Raw genomic sequence first — 23,412 nt, 5'->3', positions numbered from 1 at the left:
TTCCAGCCAATGATACCCAGAAGCAACTGGCAACAGCTGCTCAGAAAGATCCTAAATCACACACACATACACACAGTCTGAGTGTATTAACATGAATATGCAATACCATTTATAACTCAAGATTATAAACAAAAACAGATTCCCCTAAACATGTGACAGACTGTTTAGTCTATCACAAACTGCTTATAACTATAACCGAAAAATTCTTAGGGCCCGCTGTCCCTGTGTAACATTATAACAGTTTATAATGCTCTCACACTGCTAAACAAAGCCGGCACTAGATCACTTTCAGTTACAAACTGATCAGTGTGTGGTATAAGCTTTGTTACACTGTCATAAATGCATTATTCATGCTTTTTGTTACACTGTCATTAATGCATTTTTAATGCTTTATAAACTATTCATAAGCATCCCAGGAGAGAAAGCAGCCGTCACACAGGACTCAGTGTTCCTGACTCTAATATACAGTATAACATAATAATATAATAATAATATACCAGCCTAAAGCTTAAATCAAACCATAATCCAGAGGTGATTGATAGATGTAGATGGACTGCTGTTTTTGTGACACATCAAGCACTGGTTTGTTGTGTGTGTGTGTGTCTGTGTGTGTGTGTGTGTGTGTGTCTGTGTCTGTGTGTGTGTGTGGTAGGTACTGTATGTGTTGGGCCAGGAATATTGCCAAGGCAGAGGTTCATTCCATGGGTGGTAAAGGAGAAGTGTACATGTCTCTGTGTGTGTTTGTTGGACATCTTACAGCACATAACTTCTGCCATCTGTTCATGACTGCCAAAAGTGGTATAGGAGAGCTGAGGGAAATCAGCAACACACACACACACACACGGCATACCATAGACCTCTATTGTTTTTATATAAACCTAATTATAAATAATATAGGCTAGCTCTAACCCTTACAGGAAAACTGTTCAAAAGTTTGGGGTTGGTACGATTGGTGAATGTTTTTGAAAAAAGTATCTTATGCTGACCCAGGCTGTGTTTATTTGACAGCCATATTGTGAAATATTATTAAAATATATAGAAGAAAAAAAAAAAGAAAAAAAATCATCAATGTTGTGCTACTTAATAATTTTTAGGAAACTGAGATGCATTTTTTTTCAGGATTCTGTGATGAATAAAAAAGTTCAAAAGAACAGCATTTTAACACCTAAATGAAAGCCACAGAAATGTTATAAGACACAAAATAATAGAACTAGTCCAGAGAGGGGGAGGAACAACACACACACACACACACACACACACACACACACACACACACACACACACACACACACACACACACTTTTAAGTAAGTATCTAAGTAATGTCCTTCAGGGGAACGTATAATTACATTGAAGACACCCATCCTACAGGTTGACAGGCCAGCAAGTGTGTACGTGCTTCACACGCCTCGCCTCTCTGTGTGTAGGTGTGTGCGTTACTGCGCAGGTACTGGTACAAGGAAGTCACTCCATGTGTGTGTGAACAGGTGGTTATCGACTGCGTTATGGACGTGTTTCTCAATATTAACTCATCTGCTGACCTGCAGTGAGTTTCAAAGATCATTAATGAGGTGAATAAACCCCAACTAATAACAAAGCACAGAAAACATTCACACACATGTGCAAAGGGTCTATAAATGTCCATATATAATCAGAAGAAATAGCAAAATTGCCACTTTACTATGCTGTGCAAAAAATCTTACTCAAATGCAGTGCCTCTTGTTTCTTATTGATTTAATCTGTCAGTCTGAAATGATCAATTTAAACTCACTGCCACTGAATTAACAGACCTGAAGAGACTGGATAAATAGTGGAATAGAAAGAAAGAGAGAGAGAGAAAAACAGGGGATTTGGTGGTTAGGATTAAGAGTGAAAAGGAGCTGGGTGGTGAAGTGTTTGCAGGTTCTTGTCTCATAACACAATCCCTCTTTGTTTATTCTGTGGTTTCACTGAAGACTTTCTGCATTCTCTCCTTTGGACCATGTGTGAACATTAACTGTAATTCTCTCGCTGTCTCCTAATATTTGCCTGTTATCAGTACGAGTAATCAGATCCACCACCAATCAGACGATCTCTCCCAAAAGCAATGGGCCAAGAAAGCATCAAGCTCCTTTCTATTTTCTAAGTGACTGTAACATGTTTAGTAGAGCTAGAGCCATCTAGAATCTAAACACAACAGAGAACTCAGCCAAGAAACCTGTCTTTAACAAACAACTGATAATGATCAACACCTCTCTCAGCACCCTGGGCTCTCATACCTGCCCACATATGCAGAAGATTCAGACACTATCTGCCTCGAGCGATAAGCTTATTCAGTCCACACACTCACACACACACACACACACACACACACACTTAGCTGTCATGTAATCCACTCTGCAGGACCTCATCCGTCAACTGTGGGATAATAAATCAATGGCAAGGACAAAGTGTGTTTACATAATATCAGCTACACAAGTGTTCACTGCAACAATACCCACTTTGTGCCACTGTACAAACTCAGCCCGTCACACTGCCCAATCGAAGAGGCTGTAACTCGAGCTCCTTAAAAACACAGAATCACTGACAACCCTTTCATTTTCAGCATGTGATAAATAGTAACAAACAGCACACCGTTTTCAAAGCAGTTTTTTACGCTGTTTTAAGTATTTAAAGAAGGTTTCGGTGTTTCAAAAGGAGGGGCAGATTAACTCAAATGAATCATTCAGACCAGTGTGAACACAGTGCAACTGATTCATAGAAGAGAAACGACATATTCATTTACCAATCAAACATCACGGTGGCTTGCAAGCAAGTTTTGTTATAAAAGACGTACTGTATGTTTAAGACAATATACTGTATAATCATAACCGTAGAAATGTATATTCACTATAGAAATGTCCACGACCTTTCCAGTCATTTGAGATTACTTTGAATGTTTTTAAAAATGATTCTGATTTAGATGATTCACTAATGATTCTGTGGTTTGACAGATCGGTTTACAAGAATTCAACACTGACAAATCGCTAATTATTAGAAAAATCTAAACCAAATTATTTCAGATTGAAACATACACTATTGTTCAAAAGTTTGGGGTCAGCAAGATTTGTTTTGAAAGAAATTAATACTTGTACTCATCAAGGACACATTAAATTGATCAAAAGTGACAGTAAAGAGTTTTACGTTACAAAAAAAAAAAAAAAAAAAAAAAAAAAAAAAAAAAACCCTGTTCTTTCAAACTTTCAACTCGTCAAAGAACCCTAACAAAAAAACTGTTTCAAACTGTTTTATACATTGTTACGTTACATTTACATTGAAATGTTTCTTGTAAATCAGCAAATTAGAATAATTTCTGAAGGATAATGTGACACTGAAGACTGTTCAGACTGAAAATTCAGCTTTGCATCCCAGGAACAAATGACTATTTAAAATATATTCAAATAGAAAACAGTTATTCTAAATTGCATAAATATTTAACAATATTTATCTTTTTACTGTATTTTTGATCAAATAAATGCAGCCTTGGTGAGCTTAAGAAACTTTTTTTTAAAAATCCAGGCATGAAAAATTCCAGATTTTTGTGATTTTCTGGGAACCCTGCAGACAGTACGACAGAGAAGGTGAAGTGTAATGTCTGACCTGTGGGCTCTGGAGACAGCAGGTGGGCGCTGTCCGCCGAGGGGAAGACGAGGGACACGAGGTACAAGAGGAGACAGAGCGGGACCATCCCGGGCGGAACGACGCGGGGACGAGTGTCCTCACCACGGAGACCAGACTCAGACATCCTCCACCTTTACACACATGCTGTCAATGTGGCGTTGCCACAAACACACTCCTGTCAGAAACGCTCCCTGTTCCCAACCTGAAATGCAAGATCATATTCAACAATCATAAGTCTAATAGAAAAGGAACACAGAACAAACACTTTATCATATTTTTAGGAGGTGAAGAATAAAAATGGTCTCATATATTCAATCAATATACCTGTTTTTTTTTTTGTTAGGGGACACATTTTTCAAAGCACTCTATTGAAATGCCATGCTGACGTGCAAATGTCTCCAGCAGGCTCTCTGCGTATACTGTAAATTGAAAAATAAAGTGCGACGACCACACACAACTGCCACGAGAGCATAAAATGGAGTGATTTCACATTATGTGTCCTGCGCTAGTTAAGACGAGACTGGGATTTGTTGTAAACTCTCTTTTGCGTTCTTACTCGCCCCTTTTTTTTTTCTCTTTCTCTCTGGTCGGGCAACTCTGAAACACCTCTTTCACTAAGCTAACACAAACACACTTATCTCTCTAAAGAAAACATATTCTCCCCTCACACTCTGTGACTTGTGTGTGTGTCTGTGTCTTGCCACATAGAGAGTTTACATTAGTCACAATAAAAGGAATGTAAAGTGCTTTAAAATACACACACATACACACATATACTGTGGGCTGTACGGTTTGGTTCCCCGCTGAGAGATTTTCGCTCAAAGACGTTGAGAAAATGTGAGAACTCTGGGTTGCTTTAAACTTGAACTCCTGTTATTTCAGAACAGCCTTGGTTTAGACACACAAAATGTTTGTGTTAACTTTAAACGGTGGCATTCTTCTCCAACGGACGCACAAACTCTCCTGAGGCTAGTGTGGCGCTGTTTTTCTTTCCTTTGACGAGCAGACGCTCAATTCTTGGTCAGCACATACTGAAAAGAGAGAGAAAGAGAGAGAGAGAAGCCAGGTTGGTGTGTTGAGTAACTCAGTGTTTTCTCTGGCCGGCGGAGCAGGAGTGTGCACTGCGCTGTGGGCTGATAGTGTATCAGCGCTGGCTGTTCTAGGAGAGAAGGGTTTATTTGTAGAGCGTATTTCTGGAGTGTGTATCGTAGGTGTGTTTTTAGAGCATGTTTCTGGAGCCACGCTATCTTACAGTAACACAGTGATGGAGACGCCTTAACAAACTTCTTAGAAATAGCCTTATATTATTATGCATCCTTTTAGTATACTAAAAAAAAAATTTTTTTAGAATACTTGATTCTGATTGGTCAATCACAGCAAACTGCGGTCATATATTTTGTAGGACCACTAATTGACCATTTTGAGTTCTGCTAGACAAACTGTGCAGTTTCTTTCTACTACAATATGCATTTCATTAATATTTCATGTCCATTTATTTATTTGGCAAGAAGCTATGTAACAAGCAGTCAGTCAATAATCACAAAATAGACTCTTTGTGGTGATACAAGACTATCCTGATCACCCTGTCTGAGTTTATTTTGTGATAATGACTGTACATTATCATGAGTTTTAGTCATTTGAACACAATATACATTACCATTAAAAAGTTTGGGGTCAGTAAGACTTGTTTTTATGTTTTTGAAAAAAGACTTTTATTCTGCATTAAGTTGATTGCAAGTACAAACATTAATATTGTGAAATATTACAATTTAAAATCAAGGTTTTCTATTTTAATATATTTTAAAATGTAATTTATTTCAGTGATGGAAAGCTGAATTTTCAGCATCATTACTCCAGTCTTTAGTCTCACGTGATTATTTAGAAATCCTTCTAATATGCTGATTTGCAGCTCAAAAGACATTTCTCCTTATTATCGATGTTGAGAACAGCTGTGCTACCTAACATTTTTGTTTTCAGGATTCTTTGAAGATTTTTTTGAAACAGAATGTTTTTGTAACAATGTAAAAATCTTGGTAAAAAAAGAAAACCTGTCACTGCAACCTTCCACAATAAAAATATGAATAAAAAAAAAAAATTATGTATATCTTTGCAGATTCAACTTTAGGATATAGGCAGCTGGGATTGTGTGACATGACTGATGTCTGATACGCAGGAGTGTGCTGCCGTGTGGTGTGTAAAACTCTCTCAGAAGAGTCAGTGTTTATCTATGGGATTACTGAAGAATTTGATTTGGACTCCATTGAAATATTATGATTATCAGTTGAGTCAATAAATCAACATTAGCTACTATGTTTATACTGTCTGTCTGTATCTCTTTCTTTGTCTCTTACTTTTCGCCCCCTCACTCAACTATGAATGCATATTAAAGCATATTATATTAAAAAAATACAATGCTCTTTCTATGACAATCAAACAACTACAGACCTGAACAAGACCATGCGAGGATATGCCGTCATATCCTGGATATTCATGTGTGTAATGTCTGATAGTTTTGGGTGAAAGAGGGTTTTAATGGAATCCTATCACACGCTATAGTCACACCTTGCAACAAATCGGGGACTCAAAAATGTCAGTAATCTCCAGTAATTGTGCAGCCATGTCAACGGCCAGCCTAGTCTAAATCTGCCAATGAAAATAGGGATTAGGAGGGAGACAGAGTAAAAGAGAGATAGAGAGAGAGCAGATGAAAAGCTGAAGTCTGAGGTGTCTCTATTAGAGTTTGGCTGTAATCCTCTTCCGAGGACTTCACTCGCCCTCCTGCGGCTCTCTGAGAGCTCTGTCATCGTGCATGTGGGATTGTGCGCGGCTAGGGGTTTGTGCATTGCTTGAGTGTAGACAACTGCATAAAGGTGAGAATTAAACTCACAAACCCACCCTTTTAAACATCCCCATTTGGGAACACATCAAACACACACAAATCACAGAGGAGCAATTTACAAACCACATTTACAGATCTGTGTCACTGTGAAATTATGGGTTTCTCTAAACTCTTTTCAGTGCTTTCTAGCATTAAACTCATCATCGTATTTGCTTACATGCAGCGACTGGCATGACACTGTCCACAAAACCATTCACAGAAAAAGTAAACCTAAGGGTGATTAAAAAAAATGGAGAATGAAAGGGCGAGAGAGCACAGTAACATTGTCCATTGTTTGCTCGATTTCATTCATGCGTTTTTTTAGCCCTTGGACTGCATTGTGCATTGTGTAAAATGATCTTGTGCACTTTTTTGTTTGTTTTTGTTTTATATATACTAAAAATCACTTAAAAAACAAATAAGGTCTAAATAAAGAGTTATGAACTTTAGAGAAAGAGAGAGAATGTTTGATGGCACTTCTTAAGGACTTCAACTCCCAAACTTTCGACAGTCCACAGAGTGGCGTATTGATTTTGAGCAGGCATCGGTCCACTAAGGGTCACAATTAAGAGCCTCACTTTTCCCTGCTGACACGACCGCTCACATTTGAGTTGTGTGAATGTCTCTGAGAGACCTTTACTAGTTCCACAAGAGCTGGTTTGAAAAGTGCAAGGGAAACATGACTAGAAAAGTAATGATTATCTCCCAAAAAATTTCTAAAAGTGTGAGATGACGACTGCTGCACACACTGCAAACAAAGCTTTAAAATTTCCAAGACATGTCTACTCTGTTTAATGAGTTTTCAGAGATTCAACTGATTTTCTTTATCAGTAAATTAAGTTAGTAGTACAATGACTGTAATCACCAATTACAAATGTAACGTTTCAATTTTAGTAGATTAAAATGTTATACAGCGCCTAAGTTCAACAATCAAATGTCACCAGGACATCTGACAAACTGAAACAGACAGCAAGAAACTTTATCATCTGCCATAAAGTCCAAAGAGACCTATATAAACAATAGATCTGCTAAAAATAAAGCAGTAGCCTACTCAAGATTATGTGAAAACCTAACAGTTCTCACCATGGACTCCAGTCGTTTGAATGACTCTGGTACATGAGGTGGCTAATTGCCCCCAGTAGCCCGCGTTAACACCTCCAGAGACTCTAATTCACTCCGATAGCTACAATTGGTTTCAGATGGCCCGTGGGTATGGCGGATGAAAAACTGGTGAGGTTCGCTTCAGTGTGAGCTAAAAACAACACAAATGAAGCCCTGCAGAGGTGGCCACAAAATAAATGGATGTAATTTTGGTTTTAAAATGCGTCATACGCCAAATTGTAAAGGGTTTAGTCTCTCATCAGACAGACATGTCAACTGAGGGACTGTTAACAAGGGGAGTTTACAACAGGTAAACTCAACATAGCCTACTGTGAATAGCTCTATACACTGTCTAAAGGGAATAGCTATAAACAGTTTTTTGTTTAAGTACAGCAGCCAGAAAAGCGCTCACTGGGAAGATCGGCTGATACAGTATAAGCACCCTTGACTGTGTTTTGTCACCTCACATCCCACGGTGGGTTTCGGCACCATTAAAACACCTACACCTATAGGCTATGACAAAGACCGGTTGCTGACCAATTAGGCTGGTTTCTGATTCGCGTCTCAGGAAACGAGTCGTCAATTTCACAGCTCAAATCGACTGTCCACACAACAGGCTAAATTTTACACCGCAAACACTTTTAATGGAGACTTACTGAAAATGTACTGTGTTTCAGCACAGGTGCGGCTTCTCACGACTGGTAGAGCAGCTTTCAAGCACGCGGTACTCTCTCTCTCTCTCTCTCTCTCTCACACACACACACACACACCGCGCAACACCTGTCCGACTGTAAGCGTACAGGCACACACCACATGTCACCGCGGCTCACTTCTACACTAAAACTTTGTTTCCATTCAAAAGGCTTTGATTGAATAGTTTAATTGAATAACACGTTTTGGAACCGGAACAAGGAAATATAGAAATATGAGGAAAAATACATTTTCCTATCCCTCCAAAAGCGTCTTTACACAGCTGAATTAAGGGTCTGATAAGCAGCTCTGTCTGCTTCAAATTCTGTCAAAATGCAATGCCACATAAAAAGAGGTAAAATATGCCCATAGCTAGCCTACTACATCAGAGATGGCTCTGATGCTGCTTTGCGTCCATGTAAATGATGCATGAGCAGCCTTAAACGTTATTTCATGACAATTTAGTTGTATATTTTAATGGTCATAATCCATGTTTCTATATTTAATAGGCCTACCACAAATTCCATAATATTATAAGCTATCTGAAATTATTAAATACAAAATAATAAAAATAATAACAAACTTCTCACCAAATTTCTTCTTGACAGTAGCCTAATCCTTTTCAAGATCACAATAAAATATGTTGATCGGCTTTTTGAGAAAGACTGGTCTGCGAGGTCCCTCCAGGTGTTATGTGAATCACATTCAGGGGGCAAATCATCCAAATACACTGAAGTTTTCAAATCCAGGCGTAAAGAAAAAACTGAGCAGTCAGTGGAGTGTTTGAGAAGAAGCTGTATTCACCACAGCTTTGAGCTATCCGACTCTGTCCAGTCCTTAAACCCTTCAAAAGTGTATCAAAGCCACACTATGTTTGTTCATCTAAAAGAGCGCCAGTGTAGTGTTTGGTCGTAAGAGAGTATCGGGGTCCCACAGAAGAAGCTCCGCTCTTCTCCGCTGCGCTGTCCGGGCACAACTGCTCCGCTGCGCCGCTGGGTCAGTTGTGAAGTGCGGGGCGTTTGGTGCTGTGTGAAAGCTTGGCTCACAGACTCCCACTAACAGTTTGAGCACCGGGCTCTGGAGAGAGGGAAAAAAATTTACTAGGATCGGATTTCAAACCGCGTCCCTGCTGCGAGTGCGGTGCTCGCCGCCTGACGCCCCCCTCGCGAGTTCAGGGAGAGAGAGAGAGAGAGAGAGAGAGAGAGAGAGAGAGAGAGAGAGAGAGAGAGAGAGAGAGAGAGAGAGAGAGAGAGAGAGAGCCGCAGGCGCCTCCCACACCAAACCCGAATAGGCTATTCAATCAACTTACTCGCTGTCAAATTAGCTGCGCTCAGCGAACCCAAACCGCGCCATGGACCATGGAGAGAGTCAGCAGAAAAACAATTAAAAATAGCAAAGATTTTGCTGTTCGTACTATTTTCAGGGTGCGAATTGTAGCGGGGTTTGAGCGAGGGGTATGATGACAACGTTCAGTCAGGGCTAAACTTGCGACGAAGTTTATAGAGTCGTTATTAGCCTAGTTATTATACAGATTTACACAGCAGAAAAATATCATCATCACAAAAATAATGTTTAGTTTTAAACAAATTTAATAGCCTAGGGAGAGACGAAATGCAGCTGATGGGGCCCTTAAAATTGCAGAAATCATTAAAAATTATAAAACATAATTTGCACAGTGATCATGTTTTAAAGTTTTGTCTAGTATTGCTGTATTTATCCGTGCACATTCATTATATTCTTAATTCATGTACCCTTGTAATCTTTAATCAATATAACTTCCCCTCCCTCTTGCAGAAATCTTATCTCTTCTCTGATGACGTGTTTACTGGCGTGAGGGCGGGACAAACTGTCACTCACATGACATCACAGTAGCCTATATGTAAACCATAATCATCCAACAATCCAATCAGTTCCCGATAGACAAAATCAAGCACCGTCCTGCTAGTTTTCTTGTTCGAGAAGCCGTTTCAGTCGGATATACATCACAATAGGGAAGAAAAGACAATCATAACTTGTTTAATGCTTTAACATATCAATGTGTCAAATTTCTTTTTTTTGTGCAATTACTTGGTTTTAAATTACATTTTATACCCCCAACATTTTCTTGTTTTGATTCTTTCATCTGCAGACTTCTCATGCTGCTGTCATTTCTTCAACAGAAACCAGAAGTGCAAGTGTGTGTGTAATTACAGGTTGTGTCATCAGGTATTTCAGCTTATGTCTCTGTACAGGTGTGTGTGAATGTGTAGGTTTGTGTGTTCCTGTCAGTGTGTGTGTTGATTTTTCATCTCATAAACCTGTCATGTGTCTCCTGAAGGCTGATTAGCCGAGCGCCAAGTGTCGACGAGAGCCGTAATTCTGTAGAATAAGCACCAAAACAAAGACTCAATTACTTTTAAAGCTGTAAACGTGTTTGCAGAGAGAACTTTATGAGACCATAAAGAGAAGAAACCTCTTCTTAATTACCAGAGGAGTCTGTGTATGTGTGAGGGAAGCAGAGACAGGGAGTTCTTAGTAGCGGTCCATCTGTGTTTGCTTTAAGAGAAGAGCTGTTAGCCTGCGAGTGGTAAAATCAGCATGCAAACATGAGGATCCTCAGTCACATCAACACTCTGTTCTCTGACACCAGGGTTAAAGACATTCAGTAAAAAGACATATAAACATCACCCATCCAATAATAACCCCTGTTAGCCTATTTCAAAATTATATCCTCTGTGAATACTAATGCAGTCACTATCATTATATCTAGAGCCTTGAGAAAGAAGATTGATTTTATTGATTGACAAGTTGAATGCAGCGCTCTAAGTGATGGCTTATGACCCCAGCAAAGGTGTTTATGGGAATTTTAGTGGCTTGTTGGCAGCATGTGGTAAAAATGACTGCTACAACCGTAAAGGTGGAAAGAGGGACACAAAATGTGGTCAATGACTAAAATAATGTATTTTCAATGTCTTATGGATGTGGTTTCAGTGATTGGAGAACAAAAAAACATTTTGGACAGTGTTTTAAGCCCTGTAATTAACTGTTTAATTGACCATGGTTCAGGGCAACCAGTGTCCTAAATAGATTTAATTTGTGTCTTTTATATATAGGCTACACACACAAGACATGTGCCTGAAAATGTGCATTTCTTCCTGCATGGCATATCTGTGTCAGTCTACTGTGTCAGTGTTTGCTCTGTTGTTACCTGCCGGTATTGTAATGAATAAATGCATTAAATTAAACTACATAAATGCATACCCTGGACCACAAAACCAGTCACAAGGGTTCATTTTTTTAAATTGAGATGTAAACATAATCTGAAAGCTGAAAAAAAAAGCTTTCTGAATAAATAATAATTTCCATTGATGTATGGTTTAACAGGATATTTGGCTGAAATACAATTAGACTTATTTTAAATCTGGAATCTGAGGGTGCAAAAAAATCGAAACATTGAGAAAACGCCTTTAAAAGTTGTCCATTTATGTTCGCAATTGAGCTGCATTCACTCACAAAAATATATATATTTTTAATATGTTTACGGTAGGACATTTACAAAATATCTTCATGGAACATGATCTTTACTTAAGTTCATAATGATTTTACGCATAAAAGAAAAATAATTTTGACCCATATATTGTTGGCTATTGCCACAAATATACCCGTGCGACTTGTTACTGGTTTTGTGATCCAGGGTTTATGCCTTAAATTAATCAAAAGCAATAGTAAAGACATTTATATTAGTCACAAAAAAATCCTTATTTCCTCAAACATGCTGATCCGTTGAAGTTATTCATTAAAGAAGCGTACAAAAAAAAACATCATGGTTTCGATAAAAATATTGAACAGCAGAGCTTTTTAAAAAATCTGATAATAATGACAATTTCATGATCACCAAATTTTTATATACAGCCCAAGGCCTTGCTTACAGAATGCAGCGTCAGACATTCTGAGACCTGAAGAACAGAACGGATGGGTGACCTCCCACCCCAAGAGCCGAGTGAACCCCTGAACTCTCTCTCCAGCTGCACCCCTCAGTCTAACCCCAGCCTCTGGCTACAACACACAATGGAGCAGAGGTGAGGACGAGGGCCTCCCTTCACAAGAGGTTGAATATTAAACCAGGCTGCATTTATCCGCTGAAAAACACTTTTCATGGATGGCTCTAATCCATAAGGTCCTTTGTGAGCACCTACTGGCCATGTTTCACAACATCAGAGAGTTGTGATTTTGTGAGCGGTAGGAGATAATCACAAATCAATAACTCCCTCATTGATCACAGATGTGGCTAAATCCCTGAAAACAGCCCAGGTTGAGCATGAGATTTAAAGAATCGGTACACCACATGGGCCTTTAATCAGTTTGAAACGTGAAGAGAGGAGAGGCAAGAGAGTCCGTAGAGTGTATGTGTGTGAGAGTGAGCATTTGTAAGATCTTTTAGCTCTTATCAGTGTGCATTCTTTACAGATAACCTAAAGAGCTGATAACATTGGTTTGTTTTCTTTTGATTCTTTCTATATTGACTACGTTTTGACTGATTGTGTGTGTGTGTGTGTGTGTGTGTGTGTGTGTGTGTGTGTGTGTGTGTGTGTGTGTGTGTGTGTGTGTGTGTGTGTGTGTGTGTGTGTGTGCGTGTGTGTATGTGTGTGTGTGTGTGTGTGTGTGTGTGTGTATGTGTGTGTGTGTGTGTGTGTGTGTGTGTGTGTGTGTGTGTGTGAGAGAGAGAGAGAGAGAGAGATAGAGAGACTGGTTATGATATAATTAAAAAAAAAAATAATATAAAATATTCATACTCATGTTAGATATGACAGTGGCAGTAAAGATGATTACATTTTACTTCCTGTCCCAGTCCAGATCAGTTCTGCAGAATACACTAAGGAACATTGTGCCAACCTTCCCTACTGTACATACTGTTACCGCTCGCAAGGCGTATCCCTCAGCAAGGTCTATCCTTTTCTAAACCATGCACGCACACACACAGAAGCACAAAATCAAACACACACGCACACACCCGGATCCGTGTGTAATGCTCACACGGAAAATGTGACTTAGTAAAGGTATTGTCTTTGGACTTCAGAGTTTGTGCATTTCTGCCCGATACAAAGAGGAAACTGGCATATCTGTGTCATCTGTGTCTATTTTTACGCGGTTACCTGCTGGTATTGTAATGAATAATCAGTTAGATACTGCATCAATGAGATGTGGAAACGAGTTTGATCACAGGTGTACAAAAGGACACAAGTAGAAATGAGTTTCTGGCAGGTTTTTTTCCCTCCCTTTTTCTCAAGGAGACAATTCAAAGGGACAATGTCAAAAACAAAATGCTATTATTAATATTATCCAAACAACAGTTAGTATAATATATAAAAGATAATATGTAGCCTAATATACTAAAATATTAAATACATTACTGTATTAATGTAGTTATTATTTTTTAAATGGATGTTTTACGAAAGAAGTCCCTTATGTTCATATGATAAAAACAGTAAAAACAGAATGAAATATTATTACAATTTAGAATAACGTTATCTATTTTAATATATTTTAAAAAGTGATTTATTCCTGTGATGTAAAGCTGAATTTTCAGATTCATAGTCACATGATCCTTCAGAAATTATTAATATGCTAATATTAGTGCTCATAAAAACGTGTCTTATTATGATCAGTGCTGAAAACTGTTGTGCTGCTTGATATTTTTGTGGAAACTGATATTTTTTTTAGGATTCTTTGATGAATAGAAAGACCATGCATTTATGTGAATTTATAAATCTTTTATAACATTATACATTTTTTTGTTACTGTTGATAGCATATTTGCTTTTTGTTAGTTTAAAGTGTAAGGTAAATGTTGTTCTTCTACCAGCCTTTTAAACCAGAAACCATGTAAACTTCAAAGATAATGAATTTACATTAGACTAAAATAAAAACACCAAAGGCAAATAGGGGACATTGCCTTCTCATTTCAGAAGTCGACCACTTGTCACTGGTGTCTGGCGTATACCTGAGAGCCCGTTTATCCTTCACATATCATCTCTCCCGTCAGCATCTTTTTCCCCATCTCCCTCTCTGTTTCCCATTATCCTTCTGAAAGACAGTGACCACTCTCATCTTACCCCTCAATTTGTATGTATGTATTCAAGAGTCTTTCTGAGGATGCATATTTGTGCAAGGATGCCCTATAAATCTGTCAGCGACAAGCAAAGCAGGGAGGAGATCACAATGATGTCACCTTCACTCGCACTGAAATACAACCAGTCAACACGACTTAAGTCTCAAATGATTTAATAATATTCAGTTTCCACAAGATGGGAGTTATCGTGCCCGATGATGCACCGCTATTAAAGGCTGTAGCTGGATTTGTTCCTCTAAAGCAGAGCAGATGATCACTGGTCCCAGGCCTGTGCAACGGCTGCTGATCCATATCCAAACACACCAGCCCTCATCCCTGATCCAGTAGGCATCCCTGGAATTTCAGCCCTCTGCTCCCCTCCCGTCCTCCTGCTCACCCTAAAGCCCCGCTCCATCTCCTAATCTCCCGCTCAGACACCCTGAATTAACGCCACATTCTCCGCTGATAAGAGTTTAATGCATGTCTCTGAAGCATCGGACGTCAGCAGCGTTGATGGGGAACAGAGATGTTATATGTAGCGTCTATGGTCCTGTAGTGTAGCTCAACATCTGAGATGCCATTAGATTTATCAGCTTTCTTGCGGCTTTCATCACATCTTTGTCAATGCATGAAGCAACAATAAACCGTTTAATTATATGACCTGCCCTTATACTTTCTTATCGCACACAAGTATATAGAGTACCAGTATGTGCTGTCCTGCTAGCTTAGCATTCACTAAAAAAAGTACTACGGCATCACCATGTTTTTTAGGACGTTGGATAGTCACTTTACCATGGCACCGCCACAGAACATTGTTGTAAGGGTCACATAATTCCCCTACAAAAGCAGAACAAATCCGTTTCTCCATGTGCTCGTTTTCTATTCGCAGAGATTAGCTTAGCCTAGCATCTAACTCAATAAGCAAGTTGGCCAAGAACTCTGAGTCACCAGAACAAACAAAGAAACACCCTCCGCTGTATACGAACTCACACAGACACACACAAATACACACAGAGAACAATTACAGGAGACCTGTTGGTACTCAGAGAGCAGCGTCGGCGCAATGTTTACCAACGGATTTAGGAGTAAATCTGCCCCCTACATTCCTATTGAGATTCAGACTGAGCCTTAAGAGAGAGCAGGATTACTGGCCGGTCTCTATAGACCCCACTGTACACACAGTGCTCGGCCTTAAAAGAGCCTGAAAAAAACCTGCCACAACAGACAGACACACAGAGAGAAAGAGATTAAAACCATTAAAAGTTGAATTTGCTGCTCTGAATATCGGAGTCAGCGTCGCTTGTTATTAAATTACTCGGTGCAAATGTCTTATTAACGGGTTTTGTCGTACTATGACAGTTCAGGGCTATCAAGCTCCAAAAAAGACAAAGCAATATCATAAAAGCGACATTAAATCCATGACTCATGCCCTATATATTAAGTTTTCTGAAGCCATAGCTCAGTATGAGGAACAGACTTAAAGTTAGAGGGATTCCATGTGTAAAAGAAGCTTACATCATTTTATTTAATGTGCAAATCTTAAAAGTATATGCTACATTGAAAAAAACTGTACTTGCATAATATAATATTAATTAAATAAAAGCCACTTACGTGTATTTAAAGCGGGCGCACTTTCATGACTTTCTTACCACACTTAATTGCACTTTTTAAAACTGTACTAAAAATAATCTTACTTTAAAGTACAATTAAAATCATAATGTTTTGCTTTAAATAAGTACACATATTTTGATATGTTGACTAACATACTAAAATCACAAAATAATAATTTTTCATAATAATTTTTCATTGTGTTATTCGATATTACATTAAAAAGTTATTTATTTTAATTCACTACAAATGTGTAATTAATTACAAATATATTTAAATAAATGACAAGTTTCAATAGACATGACATTCAGTACGCCTTAACTATATGTTAAAGAAAACTTAAGTAATTATGAAATTACACTACTATGCATTTATGTCCTTAATTGGGTAAAAAAAACCTCTAAAGTTCAGCTAATTGCATTGAATATAAATTTCAACTATAATGCATTTTTATTTAATTGCAAATAACATGCAATTAAATGTCTGAAATAAGTACTAAAAGTATGCTAAAGTCGTGTACTTTGTTTTTCACAAAGGATAGTTCACTCAAAATATAAAAGTCTGTCATCATTCAGCCTCATGTTGTTTTAAACCTGTGTGTGTGTGTGTGTGTGTGTGTGTGTGTGTCCATACAATAAAGGTCAATGTTTTTTCACCGAAGTGTTCTTCAAAATATCAGTCATGCAGTTTTGGAATGATTTGAGGGTGAGTAAATTTGGATGAACTATCATTGTACGTTGTTTTTTAGTAGTGCTCAGTACAGTCACAGTCATGTTGAGTAAGCCTCCTCCAGTATGATCTGCAGTAATGCTAAAATGAATGGCCATCATGCTAGCGGTGAATTATGAGGCAGAATGCAAATATCTCATACAGTGTTTACCATTGTATTTCGGACAAGTATTCTGTTTTTAACCATGCACTGAATCACTGGGGGAGTTAAAGTATGTCCTCCTTGTATATGTGTGTTTGTCTTTGAAGAAGCGCCAACCATGTCACAGTTAACAGCCAATCCAATAAGCCGGTGACATCATCCTTTTAAATATTTCACAGCTCTCTAAAGTTATTTTAGATCTATCTGATCTTTTATGAAAGAAAAAACATCTTTTCCCTTCGAGCTTCTCAAAATTTGGTTTTCACATTCACATCACAAAACTGGAACAACGATTTCCAAAGGTTCTGAACTGTGAAACTCTACATTTGTAAATTGTTAAAGCCACCAAATATTTAGAACGTGTTCATGTTAACATTTAAGCACATCTATTTTCATATATTATAAGCAGTGTGCTTGAAAGATGGTTCTTTGAAGTGCATGCCTGAAGGTGAATATCATCAACTATAGTTTGATAAATGCATTGACTGGATGGCGGAAAGGAGAAGGATTTGATTTGGGGTGTCCTTGTGAGTCATCTTTTCAAACTTGGTTTATGCAAGACATTTATATATGAAACTATAACTGCTCATTCTACTATGGTAGTAGCATGCAGTATAAACAATAACAGCAATATTATAACTTAACTATATTAACATAAAAAATATACATACTGGTACTTCTGTATTTGTAACAGAGTTAACCTGTGCTGTGCAGTCAGAATCACAAACAAATGATTTGTATGACTCGGTTCTTTTAATTAATCATTTAGAAAGACTCACAAATGTATAAGATGCCGGTTTGAATCAGTTTCACAAATCTTTAACTGAATAAACTTAAATCCATCAGAACAGCTACTGTATCCAAAATATGACTCGCTAAACTGCAAGTTCCATGTCAATGAATCATTAGTCTACTTCAATGAATATGGCAATAATATGACCAACAAGGGAATAAATAAAAAATGTTCACTCTAAACAGTTTGTGGTGGGTCTTGAGATTGATTATAGCTCACTAGGTGGTTTATACCTCCTGGATTATACGCTTGTTTCTCTTAGCATGAGAAATTATATGCATGTAAAATGTATATTTTAGTGCTGACAAATCGATTAATTGCAATTAATCGATTCTAAAATAAAAGTTTGTGTACTGGATGCATGAATGAAATGAACAGGAATGCCGTATGCATAATGGCCAACAGATCCCATTCATCCTTGTACTACTGATACATTGATTATATAGTCGCACACTCTGCTGCTTGAATATACATGACTACTAATACAACGGTATTCCCTCGCTTTTGATGCTTCTTATGAATCCAGTCTTTACTGCTACCACATATCACACACATGCTGGCTGCTAATGCTGAATGATTCCTATTCATGGTTATGAAAGAGACAGAGAATCTTGGCTCTTCCACAAGACACATGAGAATTATTATTGAGGTTTATGTAAACTCATAACCTTGCTCTCGGTCAGAATTAATCTATGATTATTATGCATGTTTACACACTAGGATTCTTAACGTACCCTAACACACACAGACACTTGCGCACACACACACACACACACACACACACACACACACACACACACACACACACACACACACACACACACACACACACACACACACACACACACACACACACACACACACACACACACACACACACACACACACACACACACACACACACACACACACACACACACACACTCTTTACGAAACGCAAGCAGATTAAAGCCAATTTTCAGCTTGTTCAAGTTCTATTTTTAGCTGTTGGATTTTTCAGTTCAAACCTCACTGATCAGGCCAACATCAAAAAGAAATAGTGATAGAGGAGGGAGCGAGGGGAAAAGAGAGAGAGAGAGAGAGAGAACAGGAGTTTTAAAGTGACATGCAATCTGCCACATTCGAGAGAAGGAGAGCGAGAGAGTGAGAGAGAGGGAGTTAGATGAAACAGACTGAAAGAGGCTGAGAGAGGACTCCTCTCTTGCTACTAATGACTGAGGGGGTGGACAAAGAGCCACGTCTCTTCCCCCGTTCTCTGTTTCTTTACTCACAAAGCTGCCATCAACCCCATTCACCACTACTTTTTTACCCCTTACACACATACCGGTACACAAATATGAGGAGCTGAGAGTTTGTTTTATCTGATTGGTTGAGATATCGGTTTTAGATGATACAATTTGTCCCAGAGTCCCATCATTCAATTTGGCTCCATCACTTTTAGCCTTTTTCAAAAGAGAGAGAGAGAGAGAGAGAGAGAGAGAGAGAGAGAAAAATAAAATAAAACATTCCATGCTTGCTCAACACTGGCCACCTGTCCGGGGTGTTCCCCCGCCTGCAGCCCGAGATGTTGGGATTTGCTCCAGCATTCCCGTGACCCTGCAGAAGACAAGCAGTTTAGAGAATGGTTGGATGGATGCTTGCAAAGCAACATTGCATAAGATACTGAGGGCCATGATACAGGGCTACTTTTTGAGAAATTATTTTGAGCAAAAAATATACTTAATAAATTCTAAATGCAATCTATAGATCAGTTGGATGTTTGCAAACAGAGATTATGCTTTTGTGGGCGGAGCCTACCTGGGGACAGAAAATGAAATAAAAAGAATTAAAAAAAATACGTTTATGTCTCACAATTCTGAATAGAAAAATCTAAATTGGGAGATATACAATTTTTATTCTGTCCTTTTTTCATAAAGTCTGAGATATTAACTAAATGTAGAATTAATTAGATTTTTTTTTTGAATGTGTTGTATGTTTGAATGTTATAGGTTTAAATATTCATGCTTTTAACTATAGTATGCTAATAATAAAACTATAATGCTAATACATCATGTCCCCTTTGATATGCATATTTGAATATTAGACCTACAGTATAGTTTACATCAAATTCATGCTTTAGACTAATCATCGCAGGTTTCACCCATCTAGAATGTGGTCTGCAACTATAAATGCACTCTCTCCCCTTAATTCAAGACCTGTTTGAACCTGTTTGTTGGGTGCACATGTTTGTGTCACAGTTTGGCAACTTTATTTTGACCGCCTCCTGTCACAAAGCTCATCAGCAGCTCGTGTTAAACGAGTCCAAAAACCGTTGCGACCCCTCCCACCGACCTCTAACCCCACACCACCGGAGAAACAGCAAGCCAAAGAGTGTGTGAGAGAGCGTGAGAGAGAGTAAAAAGAAAGATAGTCCAGAGGGGATGAAAGAGCAGAGATTAGCTCTAAATAAACTCTGTCAGGCAGAAAACGGTAGGAGGCTGACAACGAAGCAACCTCAGTCCCAAATCTCTCTTTCTGTTTAACACGGCCTCTCTCCCTCCCTCACTCAGTATTTTACTTTCTGGCCAACAATAGTAGGAGGTGCGAACTGCAGGCCTCATGAAGGTGGACTGTATAGGGATAAGAGCTTTTGTTGGCAAAATACAAATTACACATCTCCCAGTACTCTCCTTCTCCTTTTCATTCATTTCTTTTGTCTGTCTTTCCCTCCCTCCGGAGCTTCTCCCAGTGGTCTACATCAAAATTTCCCTCTCACTTCTCATCTATATCAACTCCCTAAAAAGGAGAATGAACCACACGATTAGGCCTACTTCAAATGTAATAAAAACATATCTGGGCATAATCTCCTCTCATCCTGTAAGATTTTGCGTCGCCATGCATGGTAATCACTCAACAAATAAGGCCGTTGAAATGATATTGCACACATGTGGTCAAACAGTATATGCAGGACGTGAGGAACTGAAATCACATCCACTGAGATGTGGGAGGCTGACCTTACATATACAGTATAATACAGAAGATCCTATACCCTAACCAGAGGTGTATATTTTGCAGTTGCCCCATTACTCAGTTATGGTGGGGTAAGATTTTGATTAGCTTTGCTTTGCTAAAACTGTAAAAACAGAAATTGCAATATAGGCTGCCAAAGTGTTAAAATAATCAAATAATCATTAACCACCATCCGCAATCCAGTTTAATATTCGCAAAATGTGCTGAAATAGCACTACAACATGAGTAGGCCTATGTAAATAAAGTCATTAAATAAAGCAGACACCCTTTCTATGTAAATTAGCCTCATTATAAATCGCACCTAATTCAGAAAATTCAGCACTATTTTCTTGGTTCAATTACCATTGTGCTATTATGGCCACGAAAGTTAAAGAAAATTTAATTCTAAAGAGACTTTTGGGTGAATTTTTGTATTGATCATGGCAGCAGTAATTCATTAGGCTACATAATGATATCGTATGCTGTAACATTGGCTTTGTTTGTTATTGCGCAGGCTAGTCTTTGATTCCCGAACAAGAACTGATTCATAAAAGCCACGGACTGCACTAGCTGTGCTGTTATGTAAAGAGGCGATTTCTTACCATTCTTTTGAGTTGCACGAACTTATTCGCCACATTCAATACTGCAAGCTCACAACAACTGCAAGCCGAATTAATTATTGGTCACGAGTCACGACTCCCACGAGTGAGCGCATGTGCGCCAGATTCGGCGACGGACGCAGACGGCATGCAGCATCTTTTCTCTTGGACGAAAGGTAGGCCTATTGAACAAGTATTCAAACTAAATTTGTTAAAGTAGGCTAACAGTTGCTGATTTGAATATGGGTCCTTGAAAACAAAACAAGGGCTGAATCCCAAATCCTCCTTAAACCCTCAATCACTGTTGTTAGTCCACTAAATAATACTTCACTTGAGCGAATGAAAACGAGTAAAAAGCAAATAGAAAAAGTAGAAGCAAATAACGTGTGCGAGTATAGTCCTACATACAATAGTAGGCTATGTCTAATTGCAATGCTATGGCGTTTGTGTTGATATTTCAAGATGAATATTTAAGCATGACTTTTTGAATTTTTATGAAATCGTAACACTTCAGAATAAGAGTCCATTTGTAATGGTTTATACAAACATTGTTCATTGTTAATTTCAACATTTACTAATACATTTTAACATTTGATATTCATATAATATATATAGCCTACAATATTATAAAGTATACTTAATAAAATGAACTTGAAGTATAGGCCTACTTCATTTCTTGAATAGGATACAGTATAGGCCCTTTGTAAAGACTAAGTTTCTCCCTCAATGCCTCGTTTTTCAACCTTGTTAATTTCATTATAGCGTCTTACCTGGCTGCCTATTATGTGTATTCTGTTTGAACCCACTGGCAGATTGTGGTAGTCTGCTGCATCCTCCACAAATAACGTAAACAGCATGAGCAAATATATGGTATGATCTTTGTGAATTTCTTTTTTGAATATAATATGAGTAAGGGCCACATTTCTATAGCCTTGTGTTGATGAAGGTGTCCTTGATCCGTACTGATGGGGCTGTGGGGGTGTATGAAGCAAGACCATCCTGCATACACTTATGAGATCAGGAAGGCATGGAGACACTCACAAAGACCGAGGTGCAGAGGGAAGAGCTGTCTGAGCCTCTGTAAACCTTTCACCTCTGTGCCAACCTGAGAAAAAGCTGTTGGATGCCAGATTGTCTAGGTCTGTGTTTTTTCTCCTAGTCTTGGGCATTAGCCGCTCTTTGAAGAGCCCACTGACTGATGAAGACCAGGTGTGACTATGTGCCTGAGTGTGTATGTGTCTGTGACAGAGAGAGAAAAGGACAGACAGACAGACAGGGGAAAAGAGAGCGAGAAAGGAAAGAGACAGAGCTTAAGTACGTACACTGGAACTGTTGGTAGGAATGACTCTTATGTAAGTGTGTATTTATATGTGCCGTATCCTCTGGGTACAAGTTTGTATATACAGATTTGGCTTGCACATATTTTAGAAGTTTGACACTAGATCGGAAATCTGGGATTTCAATTTCTGTTTAATCCTGGAAAATAAAGTGAATGTTTTAGGCTCTTACAAATATACAAGCACATTATGATATAAAATTAATATGATTTTTTTTATATATATATTATGAACCACAATTCAAAAGTTTGGGGTCAGTAAAAATGTATATTTGTATACAGCAAGGATGCATTACTTTAATCTAAAGTGACAGTAAAGACATTTAGAATGTCACAAATGATTTCAATTTGAAAAATAAATGCTGTTCATTTTTAATATGTTTGTTACATTGTGATACAATCATGAGTGTATCACAAAGTATCAAATGTATTATAAATGTTTTCAACATGATAATAGGAAATGTTTCTTGAACATCAGCATGAATGATTTCTGAAGAAATACTGTCAGTTAGTTCAAGTAAAGTTGGTAATTCACAATAACTTCCCGGATCAAAAACTCATGAGCTAATCGTTGTTAAAAGACAAATGACACCTCTTTCCAATAGTGATAAAATGTGCTTTTCTATTTTTTTTTATGATTTTTTTTTATTATGAATAATATTCAATAACTTTCACTGTAACACACTGTACTCTCATCAAATTCAGTTCACCCGTCATCGTTCTCCTGCTGGTTATACTACACCACTTAGTTTCATAAAATGTATTTTTTGCATAATTTTTTATGATTATTTTTTATGGTTTATGAAATACAATCAATAACCAC

The 23,412-nt window shown here is 38.1% G+C and overlaps 1 protein-coding gene and 2 long non-coding RNA genes across 14 annotated transcripts in view; 1 reads left to right on the top strand and 2 right to left on the bottom strand.

The window, feature by feature from the left end:
- The window catches only part of fgfr3 (fibroblast growth factor receptor 3), a 42,934-nt gene extending 33,454 nt beyond the window's left edge, over window positions 1–9,480 (bottom strand). For 7 of the 11 annotated variants that reach the window (XM_079634884.1, XM_079634888.1, XM_079634881.1 and 4 more), the window contains exons 1-2: window positions 8,898–9,460; window positions 3,618–3,840 (exon numbers count right to left, since the gene is read on the bottom strand). In XM_079634884.1, coding sequence (XP_079491010.1) covers window positions 3,618–3,762 — 145 coding nt within the window. In that variant the 5' untranslated portion in view covers window positions 3,763–3,840; window positions 8,898–9,460. Of the gene's footprint in view, window positions 1–3,617; window positions 3,841–8,897 lie in introns of all 11 variants that reach the window. The other 4 variants (XM_079634886.1, XM_079634891.1, XM_079634890.1 and 1 more) reach the window with 4 other exon arrangements.
- A 9,668-nt stretch (window positions 9,481–19,148) lies between these two features.
- LOC307010311 lies at window positions 19,149–21,392 on the bottom strand. The gene is made up of 2 exons (XR_013800171.1): window positions 21,257–21,392; window positions 19,149–19,262 (listed from the first exon to the last, which is right to left on the bottom strand). It is a non-coding gene; the product is annotated as an uncharacterized lncRNA (long non-coding RNA).
- An 805-nt stretch (window positions 21,393–22,197) lies between these two features.
- Window positions 22,198–23,412, top strand: part of LOC307010112 — a 28,079-nt gene continuing 26,864 nt past the window's right edge. For both annotated transcript variants that reach the window (XR_013800155.1, XR_013800156.1), the window contains exons 1-2: window positions 22,198–22,392; window positions 22,502–22,567. This is a non-coding gene — a long non-coding RNA (uncharacterized lncRNA). The remainder of the gene's footprint in view (window positions 22,393–22,501; window positions 22,568–23,412) is intronic.

Source organism: Phoxinus phoxinus (genome assembly GCF_949152265.1).
Source record: "Phoxinus phoxinus genome assembly, chromosome: 14".
Taxonomy (NCBI): domain Eukaryota; kingdom Metazoa; phylum Chordata; class Actinopteri; order Cypriniformes; family Leuciscidae; genus Phoxinus; species Phoxinus phoxinus.
This window is presented reverse-complemented; position numbering and strand designations above follow the sequence as displayed.